The sequence below is a fragment of the Hibiscus syriacus genome, unplaced genomic scaffold (genome assembly GCF_006381635.1).
Source record: "Hibiscus syriacus cultivar Baekdansim isolate YM2019G1 unplaced genomic scaffold, ASM638163v2 tig00110017_pilon, whole genome shotgun sequence".
Taxonomy (NCBI): Eukaryota; Viridiplantae; Streptophyta; class Magnoliopsida; order Malvales; family Malvaceae; genus Hibiscus; species Hibiscus syriacus.
The window spans coordinates 115714-139474 of record NW_024062565.1 but is presented as its reverse complement, the minus strand read 5'-3'; the positions used below and the strand labels follow the sequence as shown (position 1 = coordinate 139474).

Genomic DNA, 23761 nt, shown 5'->3' with positions numbered 1-23761 from the left:
TATTGTCTTCAATTTTCCCTTTTTTGTTCCCTTTCCAATAGTATATGGACCAAATTTCTTTAGTCTTTTCTAGAGGTATCAGTTTGATTACTTTTGAACAATACAGGGACCTACAAGGTATTTTGACCTGGGTTTCAAGATAGATACTTTTGGAAGACGATAATGCACCACAACAATGTTAGACGTATGGCAAGGATTAATGACCAGTCGACAGATACTAGTTGGCTCTTTAATCAGGCATGTCCACTACCCACCTTGTCATCTAAGGCCGAGTAGATGCACTTGAAAAAGTGACACCATCGCAAGTATCAGAAATCAAAAAATCTCCCGCTCATATTGCCGTACACGAGGAGAAATCAGGCAAACTGTTCACCACACACTCCCCTCAGTTCATGGGGCTCATGCATTCTTCTGGATTGTGGAATGCATCATCGTATGGTGAAGGTGTGATTATAGGAGTGATTGATACAGTAGTTTGGCCTGAGAGTGAAAGTTTCAACGAAAAAGAAATGCCACCGATTCCTACGAGGTGGAAGGGAAAGTGCCAGAATAGTACAATTAATCCTTTTCCCTGCAATAGAAAACTCATTGGTGCTCAAGTATTTATCAAAGGATCTCAGGCTGCTGGTGAATCAGACTCGTCAGACGATTCACCAAGAGACTTTGATGGCATGGAACACACACATCATCAACAGCCGCAGGTAACCATGTATCAGGTGCAAGTCAAATCGGATATGCAAATGGTGTAGCCCGTGGCATTGCACCAAGTGCACATATTGCTATGTACAAAGTATCAACTGGAGAACTTAATGTAGAAAGTGATATTCTTGCTGCTATGGACCAAGCAATTGCAGATGGTGTTGACGTCATGTCACTATCTCTAGGTTTTAAGCAGACACCTTATTTTCAAGATGTTATAGTCATTGCTTCTCTTTCAGCGTACAGAAGGGGATTGCTGTCATTTGCGCTGCTGGGAATCATGGAGCACCTAATACTACAAGCAATGCAGCACCATGGATTACAACTGTTGGGGCTGGGACACTTGATCGAAGTTTCACTGCAACGATGACTTTAGGAAATAATCAAACATTTGAAGGAATATATCAGTTCCCAAATCGCGTTTTAGTTATAGACACACCTTTGTACTATGGAAAAGGTGATTCCAACAAAAAAAGTATGCAGATATAAAGCACTGAATGAGACTGAAGTCTTTGTAAAGGTGGTCTTCTGTGATAACAAAGACAGTACTGGCATTTTTGAGCAAGCGGAAGAGCTTGCTAGAGTTAATGCAGCTGCAGGAATACTTATCTCAGATTGGACCCCTACTGATATCGGTTATCTCAGCCTCCCAAGCCTAATTTTACCACCTTCTTCTGGTGCTATGATAAAAAAATACACTACAGAAGCAACTGATGATGCAAGTGTAAAAATCATGAGATTATTGCGCACAAACTTCGGCACAAAGCCAGCACCAAAAGTGGCCGACTTTTCTTCGAGAGGGCCAGACCCCATTAACCCAAACATTCTAAAGCCAGATATTATTGCTCCAGGGGTCAATGTGTTGGCTGCATTCCCACCAACAATTCCAGTTCAACAATTCGGCAACTATGAATTGGCTTCAGATTACGCATTATTATCAGGCACATTATTTTCAACACCTCATGTTGCTGGAGTGACAGTTTTGCTTAAAGCTGTTCATCCTGAATGGAGTCCAGCAGCTATCCATTCAGCCTTGATGACCACTGCATACACCATTGACAACAATGGAACAACTTTGACAATTCAAGCCAGTAAACATCCCGGAACACCTCTAGATTATGGGGCGGGTCATATCAATCCAAATAAAGCCATGGATGGATCCCGGACTCATCTATGACATTGATTGGCAAGGTTTTGTTGATTTTTTATGTGGCCTAGGCTACAATGACACCGAGATGAAAACTATTCTAAGACAAAGCCAATGGAAATGCAGTCAAGAGGGAACTGACTTAAACTACCCATCTTTTGTTGCAATGTTTAGTGCAAGCTCTTCAAATGTAAAGAATTTCACCAGGATTGTGACCAAAGTAGGAGATGAGCAATCTGTTTACCAGGCGATTGTAGAAACAACCCATGGAATGACAATTAGAGAAGAGCCCACCACGCTAACTTTCACAAATAAATACCAAAAGCAGAAGTATGCTGTGAGCATACAGATGGACGGAAAAGCTCCTCCGGTAGCCTACGGTTATCTAAAGTGGGATGATCAAAATGGCCACATTGTTGCAAGCAGGGTTTTAAATAGTGTTTGCGGTCACGTTTTCGGTCGCGTCTATCACGGTTGCGGACATAACGGATGTCATTGCGGGTATCGCGATCGTGAATTTTTTTAAATATCGCACAACTTATCCGAAAATGACTAAATTAAATATAATTAAAAATAAAATTGTAAAATTTAAATTGCATAAATTTATATTAGTGAAATTAAGACTAAATTAAATAAAAATTAAAGTTTATATTTTAAACTAAGGATTAAATTATAAATTCTAAAAGTGAGAGGGATCTCAAATTAATATATCCTTTAAAATTATATTTTAAAAATTATTAAATAAATAAATAAATCTCCCCTTCCCGACCTTTCTTCCTCCCCTTTCCCGATCTTTTTGGTTCTACCAAGGGTTGTTGTCGGCTTCGACCTAACATTGACGCAAACAAAAATCATTGACACTTTTCGCTTCTTCTTCTTTTTTCAATTTTTTTGGATCTGCTTTGATTTTTCTTTCCAAGCCTAATTTTCATTTCTTTGGATTCTCCAGATTGAACAGAGAGCAAGCAGTCAAAGGTAAGTTCTTCCCCCCTCCCCTCCTCCCCTCCTCCTCTCCTCCTCTTTCTCCTTCCCCTATCATTGTCTGAAACAAAAATGGTTTTGGACTTCTGCCTCCCCCTTCCTCCTTCCCCCATCATTGTCTGAAACAAAAATTGCGCCATGGTTGAATAACGATTGTTCCATCCTGTTATCGGCGTAATCGTTCGTTTTCCGTTAAATTAGGGGTGTAATCGACCGAGATTAATGTGAATCCGTGAGCCACCATAAAAATCATAAAAATCGGTTTCGAACAATGACGTGACTGCAATATCACGGCCGCTGTCACGTACTCGAAACGCTGTTTGATACCTGGTTGCAAGCCCTGTGGTGGTCTTGAATTACTAACACTCTTAGCATTATATCAATCAATAAATGATGTGACTGTTTATCTTGAATATTTAAAGGTTTATGATAGATCAGTTCTTCACATGTTCATGTGGTAATAATGTTCACTGTAGAAGACATGATATTTTCAGTTCCTTAATTCTGCATGTGCAAGAAAATTTGAATTTGGAATTTCAAAATCTCTTATTCATCACAACGAAATGTATTGGAAGTAGAATCATTCTGGAAATCGTTCTAGAGGGAAACAAACACGAACAAGGATGTGTTTCTTCAAACCTGTTTTGAACAACATAGTTGTGGGACTGGCTATAGATTATTTTGGCTACAGAACAAAAAAAAACATAAGCCTTGAAGATTATTGAAAAAGAAAAGAAAAGAAGAATTATATGTGAAGATCATTGCCATATTCTCTGTATAACTGCCTAATAAAGGCTATCACCAAAAGTTCCTGATCCAGTATTTGCTCTGTGAAGCATCGAGTAGGACAAGTTTTTACAGTTACTCTCTGTTATCTTGTAGCTACTTTTGTTGTTATCTCTTGAAATCAACAACCTGAAGAATACAAGACAGTTCAGAAGGACCATTCACATAAACCTGATTCTTTCTCAACCCACGTGTTATGGAACTGGTCGATTATATTCATAGATCATTGCTCCACTCTTACAACCAAGTCATTCATGGCTTCAGTGTAGCTCACTTCCTTTAAGCTATCTGACATTGAGAAATCTTCGGATCATTTTGCTACATATCATTAGTCATTTGGCAAGCTACTCACCACGCAGGGCTTTCACTAAAACGGGGAACTATGTGACATATTCTGTTTGCTTTATGCTATGCTCAGACATATCAATGGCAGCACCCCATGCAAGTGTGGCAGCTTTGCTGAAAGCTCATCACCCTGAGTGGAGTCCGGCAGCCATCTGTTCAGCTACGATGACCACTACATATAATTTCAACAACTGAACTCCTTTGACAAACCAATTTCATATTATGAACCCAAACATCTCATATTCAAATAGAAAAACGAAAAAGCAAAGAAAAAAAAATATGTTCTTATCTTCATAAATTTTATTAGTTATTTCCAGATTCCAGCATGTAAGGTTTTTTCCCAACACATGAGAAGTCATAGATATTTACACCTCACAAAAATTTTACAAATCGGAGCTGGAAGCTATCCAAATTATTACTTATAATCAAATATGTTTTTTTTTCTGACGAAATTCTCTTCTATTCCTTATCGACTTCAGATGTATTTCATTTTTGCAATATCTCGCTATTGCCAGCATAAATGTTGTTAATTATTTACCCCATCGCCCGCCCCCACAAAAAAAAATATTCTTAATTAGAGAAGAACTCGGTACCAAAGAAACGTGGAAGAAACAACATAGCAAATATATATACATATATATGTTTGTGTCCATTAATGGCAGCAACAAAAGCGAACTTTATTCAATTATTGGGGGTCCAAAATCAGCTTATAATATTTTCGAAACCTGGAATGCAGGTAAAATGTGATGTGCAATTGAGCTTTTATGTCGTTAAAGAGTTTCTTGATCAACAGATGACAGCCGAAATCTCGTTCGATGTTATTCCACAGGAAAACAAGTCAAAATTTAGAAAAAGAAAAGAGGTATCGGAAAACTTAAAGCCCCAAAACAGGAAATAAGTCTTTTTCATGGGGACCCTGAAAAAAAAACACACAAAATTAGAAATGATGGAAACTCATTTCTAAAAATATGGGCCAATGTGAACAAACTCTAGCATTCTCAAAGTTTTTATGGGTCTAAGTCTTTTGGTCTTGGTAAGTCCGATTCTCCAAATCCAATCTCTTTGACAGATTCATCCGCCAGTGTCTCGGACCTTATTGCACGGCCCGTGACACTAGCATGATGCGACTTCTAGAATTATGATAGGCACAAACCCTCCACTTAAGTTATTGTTGTTCTTCTCCAGGGATTAGTGCTAGTTTAATGATTTTAATCTTAATCTCATCATTGTCAATTATATTATTGTTATTTGTCAGTGGATCATGATTTAACATAATAATTAAGGATTTCATATTTGAATTAATATTTTAGAGGAGAGGTTTTGGATGTTCGGGACCGATTCCTTTAATTATGCTTCCTTCTAAAATTTCTCACTCCTATTACTTTAGCAATAGTTTGGAGGTTGTCTGAATGCTAGGGAAAACTCTAAGAGAGACGCGATCTTTTTACCCTTTCTGATTGTGTTATTGAGTTGTTTAACCGAGATTAAAATATTATTTTAAGGCATATAAGTCGGATTACAAATAAGGTGGCAGATCAACTAGCTAAGATTGCCACAAGAAGAGGAGAGGTTCATAAGGTATTCTCCATTCCACCACGAGAAGTGGCTGAATTAGTCCAACAGGAAGTTGCCGACTGCAATTTGACAGCAGAAGCTTAATCCACTGTAACTTTTTTCTTTTGCTCACCAAAAAAAAAGTACTAATTCAATTTTTTTTATTAAATTGTTCTTTGCCCTGTTTTTTCATTTCAGATGGTGGACACAAAAATTATCCCAACTTGATGTTAACCCCATAGATAGAACTAGTTTGTATTGTATTTTTAGACTGTATCCCTAATAGATACATTAGAAAACTCTAATCATGTATAGCTTAGGATTACTATCTCATCTAACAACAGCATAAGACAACGTAAAACTTGGCAGGGTGGGAGAATTGTATCGTATATGCATGAACCGTTAATATTATTACATTTATGTAAGGGTCAATTTTTATTTTTGTTTCATTTTTATAAACATATGATTATTCTATTAAAAAAATTTAATTTGTAGTCATTTTCGTTTCGTTTTAATTAAGATGTGATCACTTACCCTAATCGCTGTTAAAAGTGTAACGATTTGATGGCGTGGTTAATAACATGGTTTAATTTTTGTTTTAACCCTTGAATTTTAGATAAAATTTAATTAAAAACTTTTTATTAATCTAAAGCAGTTTAGGTACAAATTTGTAATTTACCATTTTTTTAATATGTTTTTCTTCTTAATTCCCTCTTACACCGCACACCCCATCGTTTATAATAAGTGATCATATCTTAATTAAAACGAAATGAAAGTGATCATATTTTAATTAAAATGAAACGAAAGTGTCTACGAATTAAATTTTTTTAATCAAGTGACATTCATTTATAAAAGAAAAAAAAAATAAACGTCCAACTCTGTAGTTTACCCTTTATAAAATGCAAAAAGCGCTAGCCGATCCTCGGCTTTTCCCTTTGAGATGTTGAGATGTCGGTCCTCGCAGTCACAATTTGGATTTGCTCATGTAGCCTTCCGATATGCAAAAGTAAACAATGCTATGTACATATGGTACAAGCGAAAGGATGATTAAAGGGTCCGTCAGGTTCCCCACTCGACAGCGAATCATCCCTGACGACGGTCACATCGACTCCATAATAATTAAAACCACGATGTTGGGGTCATCCTCAACTGTCACTAATCGCGTTCGTCTCATGATTTCAATACCTTTGCTGTTAGGTATAGCAGTCAATGCGAAACAAAGCCAATAACTGTGGCTATGTGGGCAATTTATGGCATATGCGTTATTGTGCACCAAGAAAGGAGGCCAATCTCCAGTTACAGCCCACAAATAGATCAGCAGAGTGGAAGGGCCAAAAGAATAAGGCAATGATTAGTATTTGATCAACTAAAACTCTATTTTCTGTCTTTCAAATTATTACATCATTAAAAAATATTTCAGGTTGGACTTTCAATTATTGCTCGAAGACGATTTGTCACCAAACAGCAATGGAACTGCCTCACCTATGGGGGATCCCAGAGTTATTCAACATAACCACCCTATGTACTGCAATGGAAAGTAGTGGCCAAGGCTTTATTAGTATTAAACATGACGAGAGCCAGCAGTTGGTCTCTGCTGCAGCTAGCTTAAATGTGTCCTCCACCGACAGTGCCTTGGGAAATTGTTCAAACGTTCCACTGGCCTAATCCCACAAAAACAAACACAACCCCACGTTGTCAGGCAATAACAGATTCTGTTAGAGAGCAGGCTATTGAAGAGCACAATTTCTGCACCGACTATTTATTTATGGCGTCTCGAATTTCAATGGTAAGCGGTCTTTAAAGGTCAGCTAAAATGTGTCATGGAGAGCAAGGACCAACGTCTTCATATTCAATCAACTCTACCTCTACGTTTTGCCACCAAGTAAAGCCTATTGGAAAATTATATGCCTTATAGTTAGTTATAAGTGAAATCTGGTGCATACTTACACGGACCTGGACCTGTGGATCATATACATACGACTGTATCGACCCGAGCAAATGTGAGCAGACAACATCTCCAATTGATGCTTTTTTTAGAACACACAAAAGAAGTATTGGTCTTCCTAAAAACTCAGGTTTAAACTCCTGCATATATAGAGTGTGTGTTGTCAACCTAATCAAAAACACAATTTTTATATGTTCAGTGGACCACATTCTTCGATATATTAAAGTATATTGTGTATCAGATGACTGAAACTTCAAATCAATAGACCAATAAATAACACCACTATGTGAATAAGGGAATCTACTAACAGACATACGAAAGAAAATTAATGCAACTCTAAAGAAAAATCTTTATTCTGCGGAGCTTGCCGAAAATGGGCCAAGGACGAGGGTAGCAGACTAACTCGCAAAACAGAAGAAAGCATATTGGAGTTTGTTATGTAATTGTAATATGGTTAAATATTCTTTAACCAAAAACACACTAATTAATATCAAAATTAATTTTAAGTAAATATTTCAAATTCATAAGAGGTAAAAAAAATTATTTACTTTTCACTTTCTTCCTCACGAGAACAAAAGAAGTTTATGCGTTTGTTTTCATTCAAATATTTTCTGTAATGAAAGGGTTACGAAATTAGCATACTAACTCGCAAAACACAACATGAATGTTATTTTCCTCTACCAAGAGGAAAGCCCAATGTGAATCATTTTTCAACACTGGAACAGAACAGAAAACATATTGTTTGAACTTCGAAAAGATCCTGAGAAATAGCAATTAAAGTCACCACTTTATGCAAAATGGGGAATGAGGTATCAATCCCCTACAGCCAACCTGTTACAATTTATAACATAAAATAACCTGAACAAGTATGCAATGTTATCAGTTTCAATATAACTTATATAGTTTCTATTGTGTCTTAACCAGAGGAAGAGTTTGGTCTCAGTTTTATTATACACTCTGCTTCTGCTCGGCTAAGATACACCTGATGAAGAGCTATTCCCAGCATGATTCATCTCTAATTCCAGCTGTGACCTGCCTCCCTTGCATATTTCCTTCACACGTAAAAAGGAAAGAAAATAAATAAATGATTCGTGCATTAATTCAGAGAGTTCTCCGACCGATTCATTTCATGTTAATGCTAAATTTACCTTGGAAGATGATGAGTGGGCGAAGGAACCATAGCGTGCCCCAGCAGAGGATTCAAAGCCAATTGAAGCTTCCAAATTACACATATTAGCCGCAGAAGGTTGAACAACAGGCAGATGTGAGACGGTGGATGGACCAGATAGATTAAAAGCTGTATTCATCGTGCTTTCTTCATTTGAAGAAAATGTGCCTGCTCCTATGTTGGGATTAAAGAATCCATGTCCCTCATCGTAGCCCATGCCTGTGGGAAGCATTTGCATTGGCTGTGGTGCTGCGGGTAAGGGCATAGGGTACAAACTCAATCCATTTCTCATTGACAACATCTGCAACGGCAATGAAACTAAAGATTTAAAAAACAAGTCCACTATTTTATCATTTCATCTACACTGGGTGTTTAAAAACTTCCAATGCTATCATGTGCAACAAATCAAACAAATGATCTTATCATCATAACAGAGTACAAATATAAAAAAAATCCCGTTCTCTTTGGATCATGTCCATGACCATTACGAGAAACAAAACAGTCTAAGCATGAAACTAAACGCATTGATGCCTAACCACCCTTTTCATCCCAAATGCAGGCTGGTTAGTAGACATTTTCAAACTTACAGTGTCATGATATTGTTAAATGCCAAGATTGCAGGATCTTTAACAAAACTTTTCTTCAGTGCTTCAGGAAACTTGTACAAGTACCATATGGTTTAGTCATGCTATAGCTGTCAAGCCAAACAGTAAAGTTTTTGCAACGAAAAAAAATCAATAGGCTGGCTACCAAGAAAGTCGAGCATGTCATGTTAGCTATAGGAAGGTATCCTACAACCCTATAGACTTGTTAGTTGATAGTGAAGGACCTTCATAGTGACCAAAGTGAACTGGGAGAGTACCCTAACACTCCCTGTTTTTAAAACAAGTCCTACCTAAAAAGGGAGCAATCAAGTCATATTATTAAAATAGAAGCAAATTAGTAACAATGGTAATGGACTTAACGAAAACCATCCAAATTGAAGGCATGGCATGTGACGGTTTGGTCAACGATGATGTGCCATTAACAATATTGCCGGCTGAAAGTCTTAGACAAATCTTTGTTTGACGTCATTTTTTTACCGGGTTGTGTCAACGCCGTTGTTTTTTTTATTTTTCAATTCAACGTTGATCGATTCAGACACTGTCTGCTATCTTAAACTCATCGCCTTCTCAATGGATGCATGTAAACTTCATTGGGCTGTCATATTCTTCAACTGATGTTCACTGGTCTCGGTTTACACTGAAGGAGTCTAAGTTTACACTGTTCTTCATCATCTGCTTTGTATGGACTTGAGTTTACTAATGAGGTGTGGTATACTGTTTTCAATTTACCGAGGTTTATCAATCTGAATGAGGAGAAGCTGCTCCATGAAATGTCTGAATGAGTATCTCTTAAAATTTGCTACTTATTTTGCTGATGGTTATCAATGGATTTGACTTTTGTAAGTTTTTTTTTGTTTCTTTTTTAAAGCTGAGGTCGGTGTTGCTGTTGCATTGTGTGTTAGATTAGTCTGCTGTTTGTAGTTCGACTGTTGAGTCATTGATACGGTGATTCTCTTCAAATTGGATCTGATCTAGTCGGTTGTATGTGTTTGTTTTCAGTTTCTGGTTAGGCATCTAGATTTACTCCACATTACTCTATGGTTTTTAAGTTTGTTGAATCATGGAAAAATTGCTGTGGTTTGAGGTTTGAATGAGGTTATTGTATCTGGGATAGTCTTGAAACACTCCTTAGTTTACTGGAAGTTGATTTTCTCATGAGAGTTGTTCTTAGTTTACTCTTTGTTGGTTTAAATCGACTGCTTCAATCTTCTTAGATGACATGTTCTGCTACTCATATTTCTGCTACATGTTGATGATGGCCTGATGATAAGTTGGTTATTGAGTGCTGATACAACATAATTGAATTGTTGGAAACATAATTGTGTTGTTTTCAAGAGAAAAATGTTTTGATTCCGGAAGGAATTCCGAATGAAAGAATAAAAAAGAGAAAAGTAAGGTGAATAAAGTAGAATGAAAGGAAGATTCACATTTTCGATTGTCGTCTAAAGTAGAACGAAAGGAGTCATAACACTTTTGATTCTCATCTAAAGTAGTACGGAAGGAAACATCGAACTTTCGATACAAGTAGAACGAAAGGAGACATAACACTTTTGATTTAAGTAGAACAAATGGAGGCATAACACTTTTAATTCTCGTCTAAAGTAGAACAATAGGAAACATCGCACTTTCAATTCAAGTAGAACGAAAGGAGGCATAACACTTTCAAATTCGCATTTTCGTTTCTCAATGACAGGATGATAAATGAAGAGAGAGCATATTTCTTTATCAAAAACCAACTCAAATGTTCATCTTTACACCAAGAAGGTTGAAGAAGTAGGGTTAATGTTAGAATGTTAATAGAATTAGTTAATATTTATTATTAGGTAATTACACTTTGGTTAGTTTGATAGCAAGGCATAATGGGCTATATAAGCCTCCTATTGTTATGGCTAAAGGAAGATACATTGTAATTCATTTCTAAAGTTAGTAAAAAAAACCTAATACTCCCCGTTTACTTGTTATCGTTGATTGCCTTTCTCTTCTTCATTAAGTACTGTCGTTCAACTAGTGGCGGATCCAGAAAAATTGTTAGGGTGGGCACATATATTAACAACATAAGACTTTTAAATAGGATGAGTACAAATAAAATTTCAAGGTAGACATCGTCCGTAAAATAAGTAACTAATCGAAGAAAACTCAGATTTTAGGACGGGTACAAAATTTTCAGGATGGACACCATCAGTAAAATAAGTAACTCATAGAAGAAAATTCATATTTTAAAATGGGCATGTGTCCACCCTCACCAAATTGTGACTCCGCCACTATTCAACAATGTTCAGCCATTGTGTCGGAGTCATTTCATCAGATATTTTTCTTTTCTTACAAGAAAATGTATATCAAATTAAAAAGGGTGAAAATAAGAGAAATTAAAGAGATTCAATCAGATGGATTTTTGTAATACCTAATACCTTAAAAAAAGCATGCTTAAATGCACACTAGGCGTGCGCGTGATCAAATGAGACAGGCTTGAAAGGGTCTGAATCTGAAGAGCATTTGTTGAATAATGTTAAGATGCAAGGCGCGCACCTTGACAACAATGGATACAAATGATTTTAGGAAGATTCCGTTTTCAATATAAATAAAAGAACGCATTGTTTTTTACTATTACTTAATTTTTATGATGTTTTACCATAGATTTGCTTGTTCCCTGTCTGCTGTTGGCCTGTGTTCTTTTCTATAGTATTCAAATATTTAAGGATATAAGGCTAAGAACATAATACAACATTATCAAATTCTGAGTGGAATCGATGTAGCTGATATGGACAACTCCTACCGTTTCTAAATCCGGAAAGGCACAGTTATTTAAAATTCCCGTCTTTAAAAAACAAACATTGGGCAGCTCAGCTCTACTGGGTTGTCGTAGTATTTGAGTAATGCACAACAAAGTCTAACACGAGATAATTAGCACTAAAAGTTGAGAACATTGTATGAGAATACTCACCTGCACTTGAAGCTGAAGCTGTTTTAAATACTCGATCGCCTCGTCAAGCATCGAAGCCTTATCCGTCTATCACACACACAAAAATCGTTTACTAGAAGAAAAAAAGGTTACTATGATTATGGATGATTTTAGATACCTTGTTAGAGTTTGGGATTAGATTCTGTAGAGCTTTCATTTTCTCATTAATCCGACTCCTCCTCCTCTGCCAAACAAAAATACATCAAATTTCTTATAGATAGATTCTTCTATTGAAAATATAAAGATGTTAAGAAGTCAAACCTTTTCTGACAAATTATGTACTTCGGCTGCTCTGCTTCTCTTCGATGAACTCCGTGGCCGTTCTTGATTTGATGGAACCTCCGATGCATCCGGAACCTTCTAGATTAAATAGTAATCTTAATCTAAGATTTCCAGTTGGAGAAAAAAAAATCTAAATCTTTCGCCCTTTTTTTTATCAAATGGAAAAGATACTTGAAACGTTAACAATATTATTTCAAATTCTTTTACCTCGCTGTCATAACTGAAATCGCCGGCAGAAGATAACGCATTGTCGGCGTTATCTTTAACGTTGGTTCCAAAATATTTTTCAGGATTAGAGAAATTAACTCGAGGCTCTGATTCGGCTCCAATAGCCAATCCTCCGAGCCGGTAACGATCCACAACCGGAATCGGCATCCCAACACCCGAGGTAGATGCCAGCGTCGGAATTCCTGGCACTTGAGACGGAACACGGTGAATGTTTTTGCCCTTGAATTGCACGCGGGAAGATGAAGATGACGAAGTAGAAGGATTGTGGAGGAGTTGGTTAAGGAAAGTGGATATTTCTTCGGGATCCGGATTCGAATATGGCGCGTCGCCGTACAGATCCGCCATGAAAATAAGCCGGAGAAGAAATTAAATATAATCGAAACGCAAGCATAAAAGGAGAAAACGTTTCTGATCCACTTGGTTCTTCCTTTTCCTTTCCCTTCCTTATTTTCTTTATTTGTCTGTCTTTTTCTGTTCTGATTTTGTTCTTTTTTTTCAAAAATAAATTTATATGTCTGAAAATGTTTACTGAAATAACAGAGTATGAAGCGTTAGCTTTTATTCTCAAAGTTACATTGCATAATCAAATTTTGATTAATCTCCCGCCCTAATTAAAACGCACCGCCCAATATTTTTATTATTTTCTTTTGGCCCCCCCTTTTTTATATTTATTTCGAATCTTCCACCTAATTTGATAGCATCCAACATTTTACAAATGACAAATTTATGTTTTACCCCTTCACAAATGCAAAAGAGAATTGAACCTTTAAACTTTTTCAATGAAATTGTAATATTGATTTTTTTTACTTTATATCATTTTTAACTAAATTATGAGTTTTTATATCTTGTAAATAAATTCTTTTTATATAATATTTTAATTATTTTAAAATTTTAAATTTGATATTGTTATACATTTAAATATATTAAAAATCTTATTTACAAAATATTATAAATATATCAATTGAATGAATTAAATTTAAATTATCTGAATTAATTATTTGTGCTTATCCAGAAACGATAAGTTAGATTCATAAATTCCAAGAATCTTATGACAGCAAGATTCATTGTTTAATCATTAAACTATCGTATTATATTTAAAGAAAAACAAATCACGTGGCATAAGTTGATTATTTTACAAGAACTAATCATTTTTACTCCTGAATTCCATTAAATGTACACATTAAGACAAAGAAGTTTCGTAATTGTTTTTCGATGTTCAACGGAGTGCAAAACATGAAGCAATTATATGAAAGATATTCCCTTTTTTTTTAATTCCTTTAAATAAATAGAACTTACAATACCGGCAAAAACAAACAGCGATTAAAATGATATTTAAGAAAATTTAAAATTAATAATACTATTTCTAAACGATAAAAAACAAATTTTAAGTAAATCTTAAAACTTTGAGGGATGGGAATGATATTGTGAAATATTCGAGGGACGCGGGTGTTATTAAGGTAATAATAGGTAGAAAAGAAGAAAAAGTCAAAGAGACAAGGTTCAACTTTTACTGTCTTATCCAACTAAAGACTGAAAATAACATTAATTAAAAGGGGGACTTACCCAATACTGCAATTCCCGAGGCCATTATTGTCAGTTGCGTGTTAGAAAACGAGCAGATCTGTCACCAGTCAACCATGGGATTTTCAAGATTCTTTTCACCTTCACCATGCCTCATGTTCAAAGTTCATCTATCTTTGCCAGTGAAACCAGTAGGGTTTTCGGCTTTGGCTCAAATGGTATCATATTCACAAGTCATGAGATGGAATCTTATGTGCCCGACCTACGGGTCTAACTGTTCAGGTTCAGGTATTGATAGAGTAATGAAAGAAGAAACTCCGATCAAGCCTCGAATAAGTCTCACCGCATCGAGACGTCAACACCTAAACATATTGTTTAAGTCAGCTACGCTATGATGGTTAACAACGCAATCAAGAGTATGGGCTGTAGCTTGTTTGTAAGGCTATGCTAATCGTGGAGGTTGCTTTCAAACCCTGCTTTAATGTCGAAGCATTACCTTTTCAAGTTGAGGGTTGGTGTTAAAATTATCACCTTCTCTGACAAACTTCTCCTACCCCAATTTGTGCAAGTAAATGACCAACCAGACTGAAACAAACTAGAATATGAGCTCATTGATTTTTAGACATTTCAAACCTCCATAATCGAGGGTTAGATCTCGAGGCTCCACTGAACAACCAATGAGAAATTGACAGAAAATGATTCCCAACGAGACCAAACCTCTGTTTTCCCCACCCAATATTGAAAAGAGAGAAAACAAAAGGGCATAAAATATAAAGATAATCAATAATCTATGTCGCCATTGGCTGAAGATTCATACATAAAACTAATAGTGCTTCAAATATGTGTCATCCACCCAGAAGATCGCTTTGTTTGACATAATTGGAGGTACTAATGCCTCTGACAATTGGATTGAATTGCCATGGATTTCTCAGAGTGAAGACTCTTGAAGGCTGCATTATGGCAACATTTCAAGTTTACCGAATTCCAGATGCAAAGCCACAAACTTCGACATTGGTTTTTTTTTCCTCTCCGACTTGAGAGGAGGAACTAATTGCCCTAAAACAACCCATTGTCTCATTTAGTAAGCCCAGTTGTTTTACAAATGGGGCACAAGTTCTTTTGCATCAACCACTGTTTAATGCAATCAGCATGGAAGTTGTGGCCACATTCCAGTGTCCCAAGATTTTCTCCATCATTATATTCTTCCTGCATATTCGTAAACAATAATTTAAGGGGGTTCATAGAAACAGAAAAGAAACCACATACGAGGAAATCCATTACCTGACAAATACAACATGGTTCTGCCTCTAACTGAGCTCTTGATGTACTAGAGTACTTTCGTTGCTTCAGACGGTTTAATATAGTTTCTTCAGTCAATCCTGTGCTTACATTACCAATGCGCTCTTCAAGAGCCAACAACTCCTATTACCCACAAAATAATTCTAACATGAGAATTTTCAAACCTGGAAAGTATAGGTAAGTAGATAGATAGATAGATAGATAGATAGATAGATAGATAGATAGATAGATGATACCTCATATGACATGTTATCGACATCAAGCCATGTATCCCTATGCCGGTCGTGAATATCAGCTATGCAAAAAAACACAGATTGATTGAGGATCATAACATCCTGCCATACAAGCAGTATTAGAAAGTATACGCCACTGTTAGGTCAGAAGTAAATTCCCATCCATAAACAACACTTCTCCAACATTACATGGCCAATCTCTGCTCATAACAGCTCAAATATAAAGAATAGCTAACTACTTAACTATGGTGACCACGAACAATAAAAGAAGGATTTTTTTTCATGCTTCCACAATTCAATAGGTGAAGAGAGAAGTACACCATACTACATAAGTATCAGAAACATTACCTCTAAACGCAAGTTCTCACCCCTACGCATGAGATCCAAGACATGAGGAATCTGCACCATAACAAACTGTCAAATCCAGTTGAGGCCTTATTTTATAGAAGATCATTTAATGTTAATATGTTGAGCACAGCTAAAACAAAGACTTTACAAGGAAAACATTTGTGTGATCAAAATGACTGAAGTGACGCAAATGAACAAGTGATTCATAGTACTTGTGCTGGTGAAAGCAATTTGGAAACAATGCTCAATGGAATTTATTTCAAACAAAAGCAACTAGGGAAAAAAACAACAGCATACACATGTTTTCCACAATTAGCATTGCATTATCATGCAAGAAAAAAAAATGTTTCTCCTTCACCCATAACAGTTATTTGCTATTCCACAAAAGTTAGAATGGATGCAAATCAAATACTAATAATGTTAAGGAAATACGACTTGAGGTTCCCACTTTAAGGAAACGGCAAAAACTAACACAATAAATTAAAATTCAGTAACAGGGCAGACCTCTGGCACAAGAACCCTGCTTCTTCCTTGAGTTGCAGCAGCTAAAGTTGGCAATGAATGGGGGATTCCAACCAAACTAGCATCTTGTCTTCCCAACCATGACAGTGGCCTAGGGTATTGCCGATGGTGGCCCTGATTACCATCACCAGACGAAAGCAGCATCTCTTGTGTAGAAGTAGGAAGTCTTGACGCAAGACGAGAATGATTGGCATTGCCTCCAGGTTCAGCACCATTGGAAGACATCAATGATCGACGAACAAGTTCTGACAATCTTCGTGGGTATTGTTGGGATGAAGGGTTGGGATGAGGAATCCATGAAGGAGCAGATGATGCATTGGTACCAGAACTCGAGCCACTGTGATATGGAGAAGCAACATTTCCAGGAGCACTTGTATTTACAGTGCCTAAGCCTCGATTTGTTGGATTTCTAATCATAGTTCTCAACTTCGGTGCACAAACAATCATAGGACGTTCAAATAAGTTTCTAGCCATGCTTCTGGATTGATGCCCTTCACATGGTACAGCATCTCTATCCCCAGATAAGTTATAATTTGATGAACCGCCAATTCTTGAACCAGAACCTCCATCCAGCCTAAATGGTTGCACATTTTGCGGCAAATTTGGAACATGATTTGCGCCATTCGGGTTTTGTGCACTTGCATTATCTGCCACTGGTGCAGACCTTAAATCCAGAGAATGATCAGTTGGAATAAGTCTTGATGGCTGCTGAGAAGACAAAACAAAAGACTGCCTCGCTGCATCAACTGTAGAAAACATCGGGGTAGTAACATGTTCTTGCATACTTGAAGGATTTATTCTACGGCGAAAATTCTTGTGAACACCCTCTGCTGTTGGTAAAACAATTGGTTCATGAATGCTTCCGTAATCTGATCCCCTTACATCCAATCCAAGTCTAGGGTGCACCTGTCCTGAAGGGGCAAATATATTCACACTGCTTCCAACACTATAGCTAGAAGGACCTCCATGGCATGCACTACGATGGAAGTTGTTAGAACTTCCACTCGATGAAGACTGGCCAACATTTCCTTCAAGAGCCTTTCTTTTGCAAGGAGAACAACGACCCTCATACGGGCTACCTAGTCTGGTATCATTATCACCCACGATATACTCATCACTTCCAGAAGAATTTAGAAAAGATTGGGGACCAGAAATAGTTGACATCCGCTCATTTTCAGATCTACCAGGCTTATATAGATTAGACTGTTCGATAACTTGACAACTATCATCATCATTATCCTTTAAACTCTCATTTAAGTTGATATCCCGGGGAATTGTACTAGAACTGGAACTTTGGCCAAAAAGAGGGTTTCGTTCATACTGCTGCTCTTCTAACGGTGGACCAGCACTTGCAGAAGCACTTATGGAAGATGACCACCCATGTGTTTGTTTTCTGCTCATTTTGGCTTACTCACTATGTGCACCATTTGAGCTAGACTCTTCCAAGCTCCATCGACCCAGTTCCTGCTCTTGAGCAATAGGGTTCCCATGTCCAATATTAATGTCATTATTCGAAAGCAAAAAATCAGACAATCTACTTTCAATGGGATTTCGGATATTATTCCAGCATACTTGCTGTTATATTGCAGCATTACTTGATGAAGACCCATGGTCTATTAAGGTTTCCTGCAATGAACCAATGGTACCCTTTTGACCCTGCATTAGCCCTTGTATGAACTTCTGAGTAAATTATTATGAAATCCTGAATAAATTAAAATACAAATTTCAAGCAATCAATAGAAAGACAAGCAGACATTGAACATGATTCAGAGAGAGCACCTAGTAATAAAAATACACAGCAAAATATTATAAATAAGTTTCAAACTTCCCAGATTTACTAACACCAAGTGTAAGTCAGGCACAAATTAGGTTGCCATATACTGACATTTTCCACTTCATACGTCAGGACACCAATTGTTGCAGATAAATTTATTCACCAGAGTTAGCAATGTCATTGAAATATTGCTTGAAATCTTCAACGATGCATGGATCAAAAGTATAAGCATGCTTTCCAAAAACACAGAAGAAACAAATAACACAAACAGAGAACATCAAAGGCAAGCAGCTACATCTAATATCTAATAGAAATAATAGGACTCTATGACGTCACAGATGTAAAACAGAAACCAGAATTTACAAGCAAATGCAGCGATAGGGATAACAACAAGCACTAACTAATTAAGCCAAGCGGTCTCTCAACCTGCAACCAGTAGTATATGGTAATGGAAATGTAACTAAATCAACAAAGAGACAGATTGGTCCGGTGCGGAATATTATCAACAAAGATCACCAAATTTGCCGCTAGCAGAAGCAAAGTAACATAACCAAACGAATCATACTCTGACGTGATCCCAAATTTAATCAACACAGGATACCTAGACATTTCTATACATCACAAAAGTTATGTTTTTATAATGTGGTTCATATGATTTTATTAAGCATCCAAAAAGGTTGAAAATACAGGGTTCTTTTGAAGGTATCTGAATCTTTTTCTGCAATGTATGGTGAGTGTATTTCGAGTTAAAGGTGTTAATATTATATATAGGTAATGTTATGTTTGCTTGTAAATTGTCAATTTTGGCAAGTTGGAAAATTCATAATTTGGTAGGTGTTCAACTTTGTACATGGGAATTTCATCTTTGGTCCCTAAAATAATAGGTTATTTATAAGTTTAGTCCTTAAAACTCAATTATAAATAGGCCTAAGTATTTCATTAGAAATCATCCCAAAAACAAGTTTTCTATTCCATTTGATTTATTCATTCTCTCACTTTTGGAATTCTAAAGAATTACATTTGTTATAATATTTTGTTGATAGTGAAGTTATCATTCGGTGTGGTGCCCGAGAAGTAGACGATATTCTCGTCGAACCTCGTAAATTTGGTGTGTTCTTTCCTTTATTGTTTTTTATTCAATTTTTACATTATGTTTCAATATTCAATAGTTTGACGGGTTTATCTATTGTGCAACATTTGGTGGTTTTGATCTTGACATTTTAGGTCAATTTTGAAACTACGTTCGTGTGGGAAATAACTCGGTTTCCCCTAATAATTGGCATCAGAGCTTCGGTTGAGGTTGTCCCCGTGGTCCTGTTGCTGAAAAGATACAGTTCGTACTATTGAATATTGTTCGTTAGAATTAAATGTCAAAATACAGATCAGTTGAGACATCAAGCTCTTCATCTGGACTGGTGAGGAGGGTAATGTCAAATGCAAACTTCTCGGTGGAGTTGTTCGATGGATCCGGTCATTTTGGCATGTGGCAAGGCGAGGTGTTAGACGCTTTATTCCAACAAGGTCTAGACATCGCCATTGAGGAAGAAAACCCCGTAGATATGGAGGAGAAAGAATGAAGAACAATCAATCGTTTGGCGTGCAACACGATTTGATCTCGTCTTTCAAGAGAGTAGAAGTATGGCTACAAGAACGAGACTTCTGCAAGTAAGATGTGGAAAGCATTAGAGGAAAAATTCCTAATGAAAAGCTCTCAGAATCATCTCCACATGAAGAAAAGATTGTTCAGATTTGGTTATCAACCAGGCACCAGTATGAATGAACACATCACTGCGTTCAATGAGTTAGTGGCAGACTTATTGGGCATGGGTGAAACCTTCAAAGATGAAGATTTGGATTTGATGTTGTTGTCATCTCTTCCAGATGAATTTGAGCACCTTGAGGCAACGTTACTTCATGGTAAGGATAATGTTACCCTTAAAGATGTAACTGTTGTTTTGTATAGTTATGAGCTCAGAAAGAAAACCAAGAAGGAGAGCAAGTATGAAGAACCAGAGGCCATGGTGTCAAGAGGTTGCTCGAAAAGTCAAAAACCAAAGAGGAGAGGGAGATCAAAGTCGAAGTCCAGACTGGAAAAAGATGAATGTGCCTTTTGTCATGAGAAAGGCCAATGGAAAAAAGATTGTCCGAAGCTGAAGAAGAAAGGAAAAGTTGCTTCAGATGCAAGTGTTACAGAGCATGATGCAAATGATTCTGACATATCATTGGTTGCTTCATCAACAACATTCTATTCAGATGAGTGGATATTAGATTCGGGTTGTACCTATCATATGTCCCCTAATCGGGAGTGGTTATCCGATTTAGTAGAACTAAATACAGGAGTTGTTTATATGGGCAAAGACAATGCCTGTAAAACTGTTGGGATAGGTTCAATTCGATTGAAGAATCAAGATGGATCAACCAGAGTTCTGACTGATGTCCGATACGTGCCTAGTTTGAAGAAAAATCTCATCTCGTTGAGAGCCTTGGAATCTAAAGGCTCAGTAGTCACTATAAGAGATGGAGTTTTAAAAGTCACATCTGGCGCACTTGTGATGATGAAGGGCATCAGGAAAAATAATTTGTATTACTACCAAAGTAGTACAATTATTGGAGGAGTTGCAGTAGCTTCCGGAGGTAATGATTTGAACACAACCCAGTTGTGCCATATGCGGTTGGGACATACTGGAGAGAAATCCTTGCAAATTCTGGCAAAGAAATGATTGTTGAAAGGTGCAAAGGCTTGCAAATTGAACTTTTTCTAGCATTGTGTTCTGTGAAAACAGAAGAGAGTGAAGTTTGGCACAACTATACATAATACAAAAGGTATTGTGGATTATATTCACTCAGATGTATGGGGTCCTTCAAAGACACCGTCTTTGAGAGGAAACTATTATTTTGTAACTTTTGTAGATGATTTTTCCATAAGAGTTTGGGTGTATCCGATGAAGTCTAAAGATGAAGTGCTCCGAATTTTCCTTAAATGGAAAAATATGATCGAGAACCAGACTGTTAGAAAGATCAAACGTCTTAGGACGGACAATGGAGGAGAATATAAAAGTGACTCATTCTTTGATGTTTGCCATAAGTATGGTATTGTTCAACACTTCATTGTTAGAAATACACCACAACAGAATAGGGTGGAAGAGCGTATGAATCGAATACTATTGGAGAAAGTTCGATGTATGTTGTCTAATGATGGGTTAAGTAAGATATTTTGGGCTGAGGCTGTGACATATGCTGGCCATCTCATCAATCGTCTGCCATCATCAGCGAAAGGAGGAAAAACACCATTGGAGCTATGGTCTAGAAAGCCTGCTACTGATTATGATTCCTTACATGTATTTGGATCCACTGCTTATTATCATGTGAATGAATCCAAGCTTGATACGAGAGCAAAGAAGGCTCTCTTTATGGGAACCACCCATGGAGTGAAGGGATTCCGCCTTTGGTGTTTAGACACCAAGAAGATAATTTGTAGCAGAGATGTTACATTTGATGAATATGCCCTAGTAAAGAAGGTAACAAATGAAGCTGTCCAGACAAGTAGTACTCCGCAGCAGGTGGAGCATACTCCAAACAAATGGAGTTTCAACAGACGATGATCCCATAAGTTGATGCAACTGATTCTTCAACTCTAATACAAGAATCAGAAGATGAAAAGGTTCAAACCCAAGAACCATTGGAGACACCAGAACCACTTGCAGTTACAAGGACAATGAGAGAAATTTGTAAACCTGCTCGATTTGTTGATATGGTGGTCTATGCTCTTTCAGTTGTTGATGATGATATCTCATCACTTATCAAGAAGCAATACAAAGCTTTGAAAGTGATAAGTTGAAAAGTGTCATGGGTGAAGAAATACAATCTCTCCAAAAGAACAACACTTGGAAACTGACACAATTACCGAAAGGTAAAAGTGCAATTGGATGCAAGTGGGTATTTGCAAAGAAATATGGGTCTCATAGCAAGAAAGATGTTCGCTACAAGGCAAGGTTGGTAGCTAAAGGCTACGCTCAAAAGGAGGGAATCGACAACAATGAAGTATTTTCCCCTGTCGTGAAGCAGTCTTCCATTAGAATATTGTTGGCCTTTGTAGCATAGTTGAATTTGGAGCTAGCTCAACTTATTGGAAAATTCATCTTTGGTGGCCAACTTATTGGAAAATTCATCTTTGGTAGGGAACCAACTTTGCACATGGGAATTTCATCTTTGGTCCCTAAAATATTAAGTTATTTATAAGTTTAGTCCTTAAAACTCAACTATAAATAGGTCTAAGTATTTCATTAGAAATCATCCCAAAAACAAGTTCTCTCTTCCATTTGTTTTCTTCATTATCTCACTTTGAGAATTCTAAAGAATTTCATTTGTTGTAATATTTTGTTGATAGTGAAGTTATCATCCGGTGTGGTGCCCGATGAGTAGACGATATTCTCGTCGAACCTCGTAAATTTGGTATGTTATATCCTTTATTGTTTTTTGTTCGGTTTTTACATTGTGTTTCAATATTCAATAGTTTGACGGGTTTATCCGTTGTGCAACCTTTGGTCGTTTTGATCTTAACATTTTAGGTCAATTTTTATACTACTCGTATGGGAAATAACCCGGTTTCCCCCAACACGTAAGTGGGCATGTAGAAGATATGTCCTGCTACTCTGAGGACACATCCATTTGTAAAATTTTGTTGCAAGTTATCATTTTACAAACAATGCTTAACCAGTACCTTCAATAATCTAGTTAACTGCAGAGTTCTGTTGTTTTATCCAATGGTGTTATCTGTGAGCGATGATTATGTTATATTTTCTTCCATCTTTTCCCAGGTAATATCAAATGATTCTATGTTGGGTATTTGATTGAATTATTGCATTGGAAGATCGGTTGTCGAGGTTTTTCCATAGCTTTCCTGTCCTTTTAATAGCCTAGTTCCAAGTGAATGAAGCTATTAATTCCTTATCCTTTAGATACATATGCTAAATGCCTTTTTATTGTTCAATGTCAGTGGTGCAAAAGCAGTTGAAATTTTGGATGCATATGAAGGGACATTAGAAGATGATTATCCACCAGATAATGAACGTTGTGAGCATGGTGAAATGCTTTTATACAAGGTATTAGAGTGCACAAAAAATCCGAATATTCGATTTTACGTAAAAAATTATCCGAAATCAGATTTGGAAAAAACCGGTTTTTTTTAAACCGGATCGGATATTTTAAAACCGGATAGTATAATCGGTTTGGGAAAAAATTAGACGACTGGATTTTTTACCGGATTAAAAACCGGTTTGAAAAAAACCAGATAAAAAACTGATTTTTTATCCCGAAAAAAAATCCGGTCTGGGGTTTAAAAAATTGGATGACCGGATTTTTTACT

The 23761-nt window shown here is 36.7% G+C and overlaps 1 protein-coding gene and 2 pseudogenes across 2 annotated transcripts; 1 reads left to right on the top strand and 2 right to left on the bottom strand.

Annotated features, from left to right (window-relative positions):
• Nucleotides 1-162: 162 nt before the first annotated feature.
• On the top strand, nt 163-7053 carry LOC120212937 (annotated as a pseudogene).
• A 1179-nt stretch (nt 7054-8232) lies between these two features.
• LOC120212818 (transcription factor PIF3-like) lies at nt 8233-13208 on the bottom strand. 2 transcript variants are annotated; one of them, XM_039211001.1, is made up of 6 exons: nt 12679-13208; nt 12451-12549; nt 12308-12373; nt 12172-12237; nt 8606-8926; nt 8233-8509 (listed from the first exon to the last, which is right to left on the bottom strand). In XM_039211001.1, exons 1-6 carry the CDS (start codon nt 13042-13044, stop codon nt 8429-8431), a joined length of 999 nt encoding a protein of 332 aa, XP_039066932.1. In that variant the 5' UTR covers nt 13045-13208; the 3' UTR covers nt 8233-8428. The 2 variants fall into 2 exon arrangements, with proteins under 2 accessions (XP_039066932.1, XP_039066933.1); XM_039211002.1 differs by having other exon boundaries at nt 8242-8509; nt 12451-12546; nt 12679-13207.
• A 1854-nt stretch (nt 13209-15062) lies between these two features.
• LOC120212822 lies at nt 15063-18284 on the bottom strand (annotated as a pseudogene).
• Nucleotides 18285-23761: the final 5477 nt, after the last annotated feature.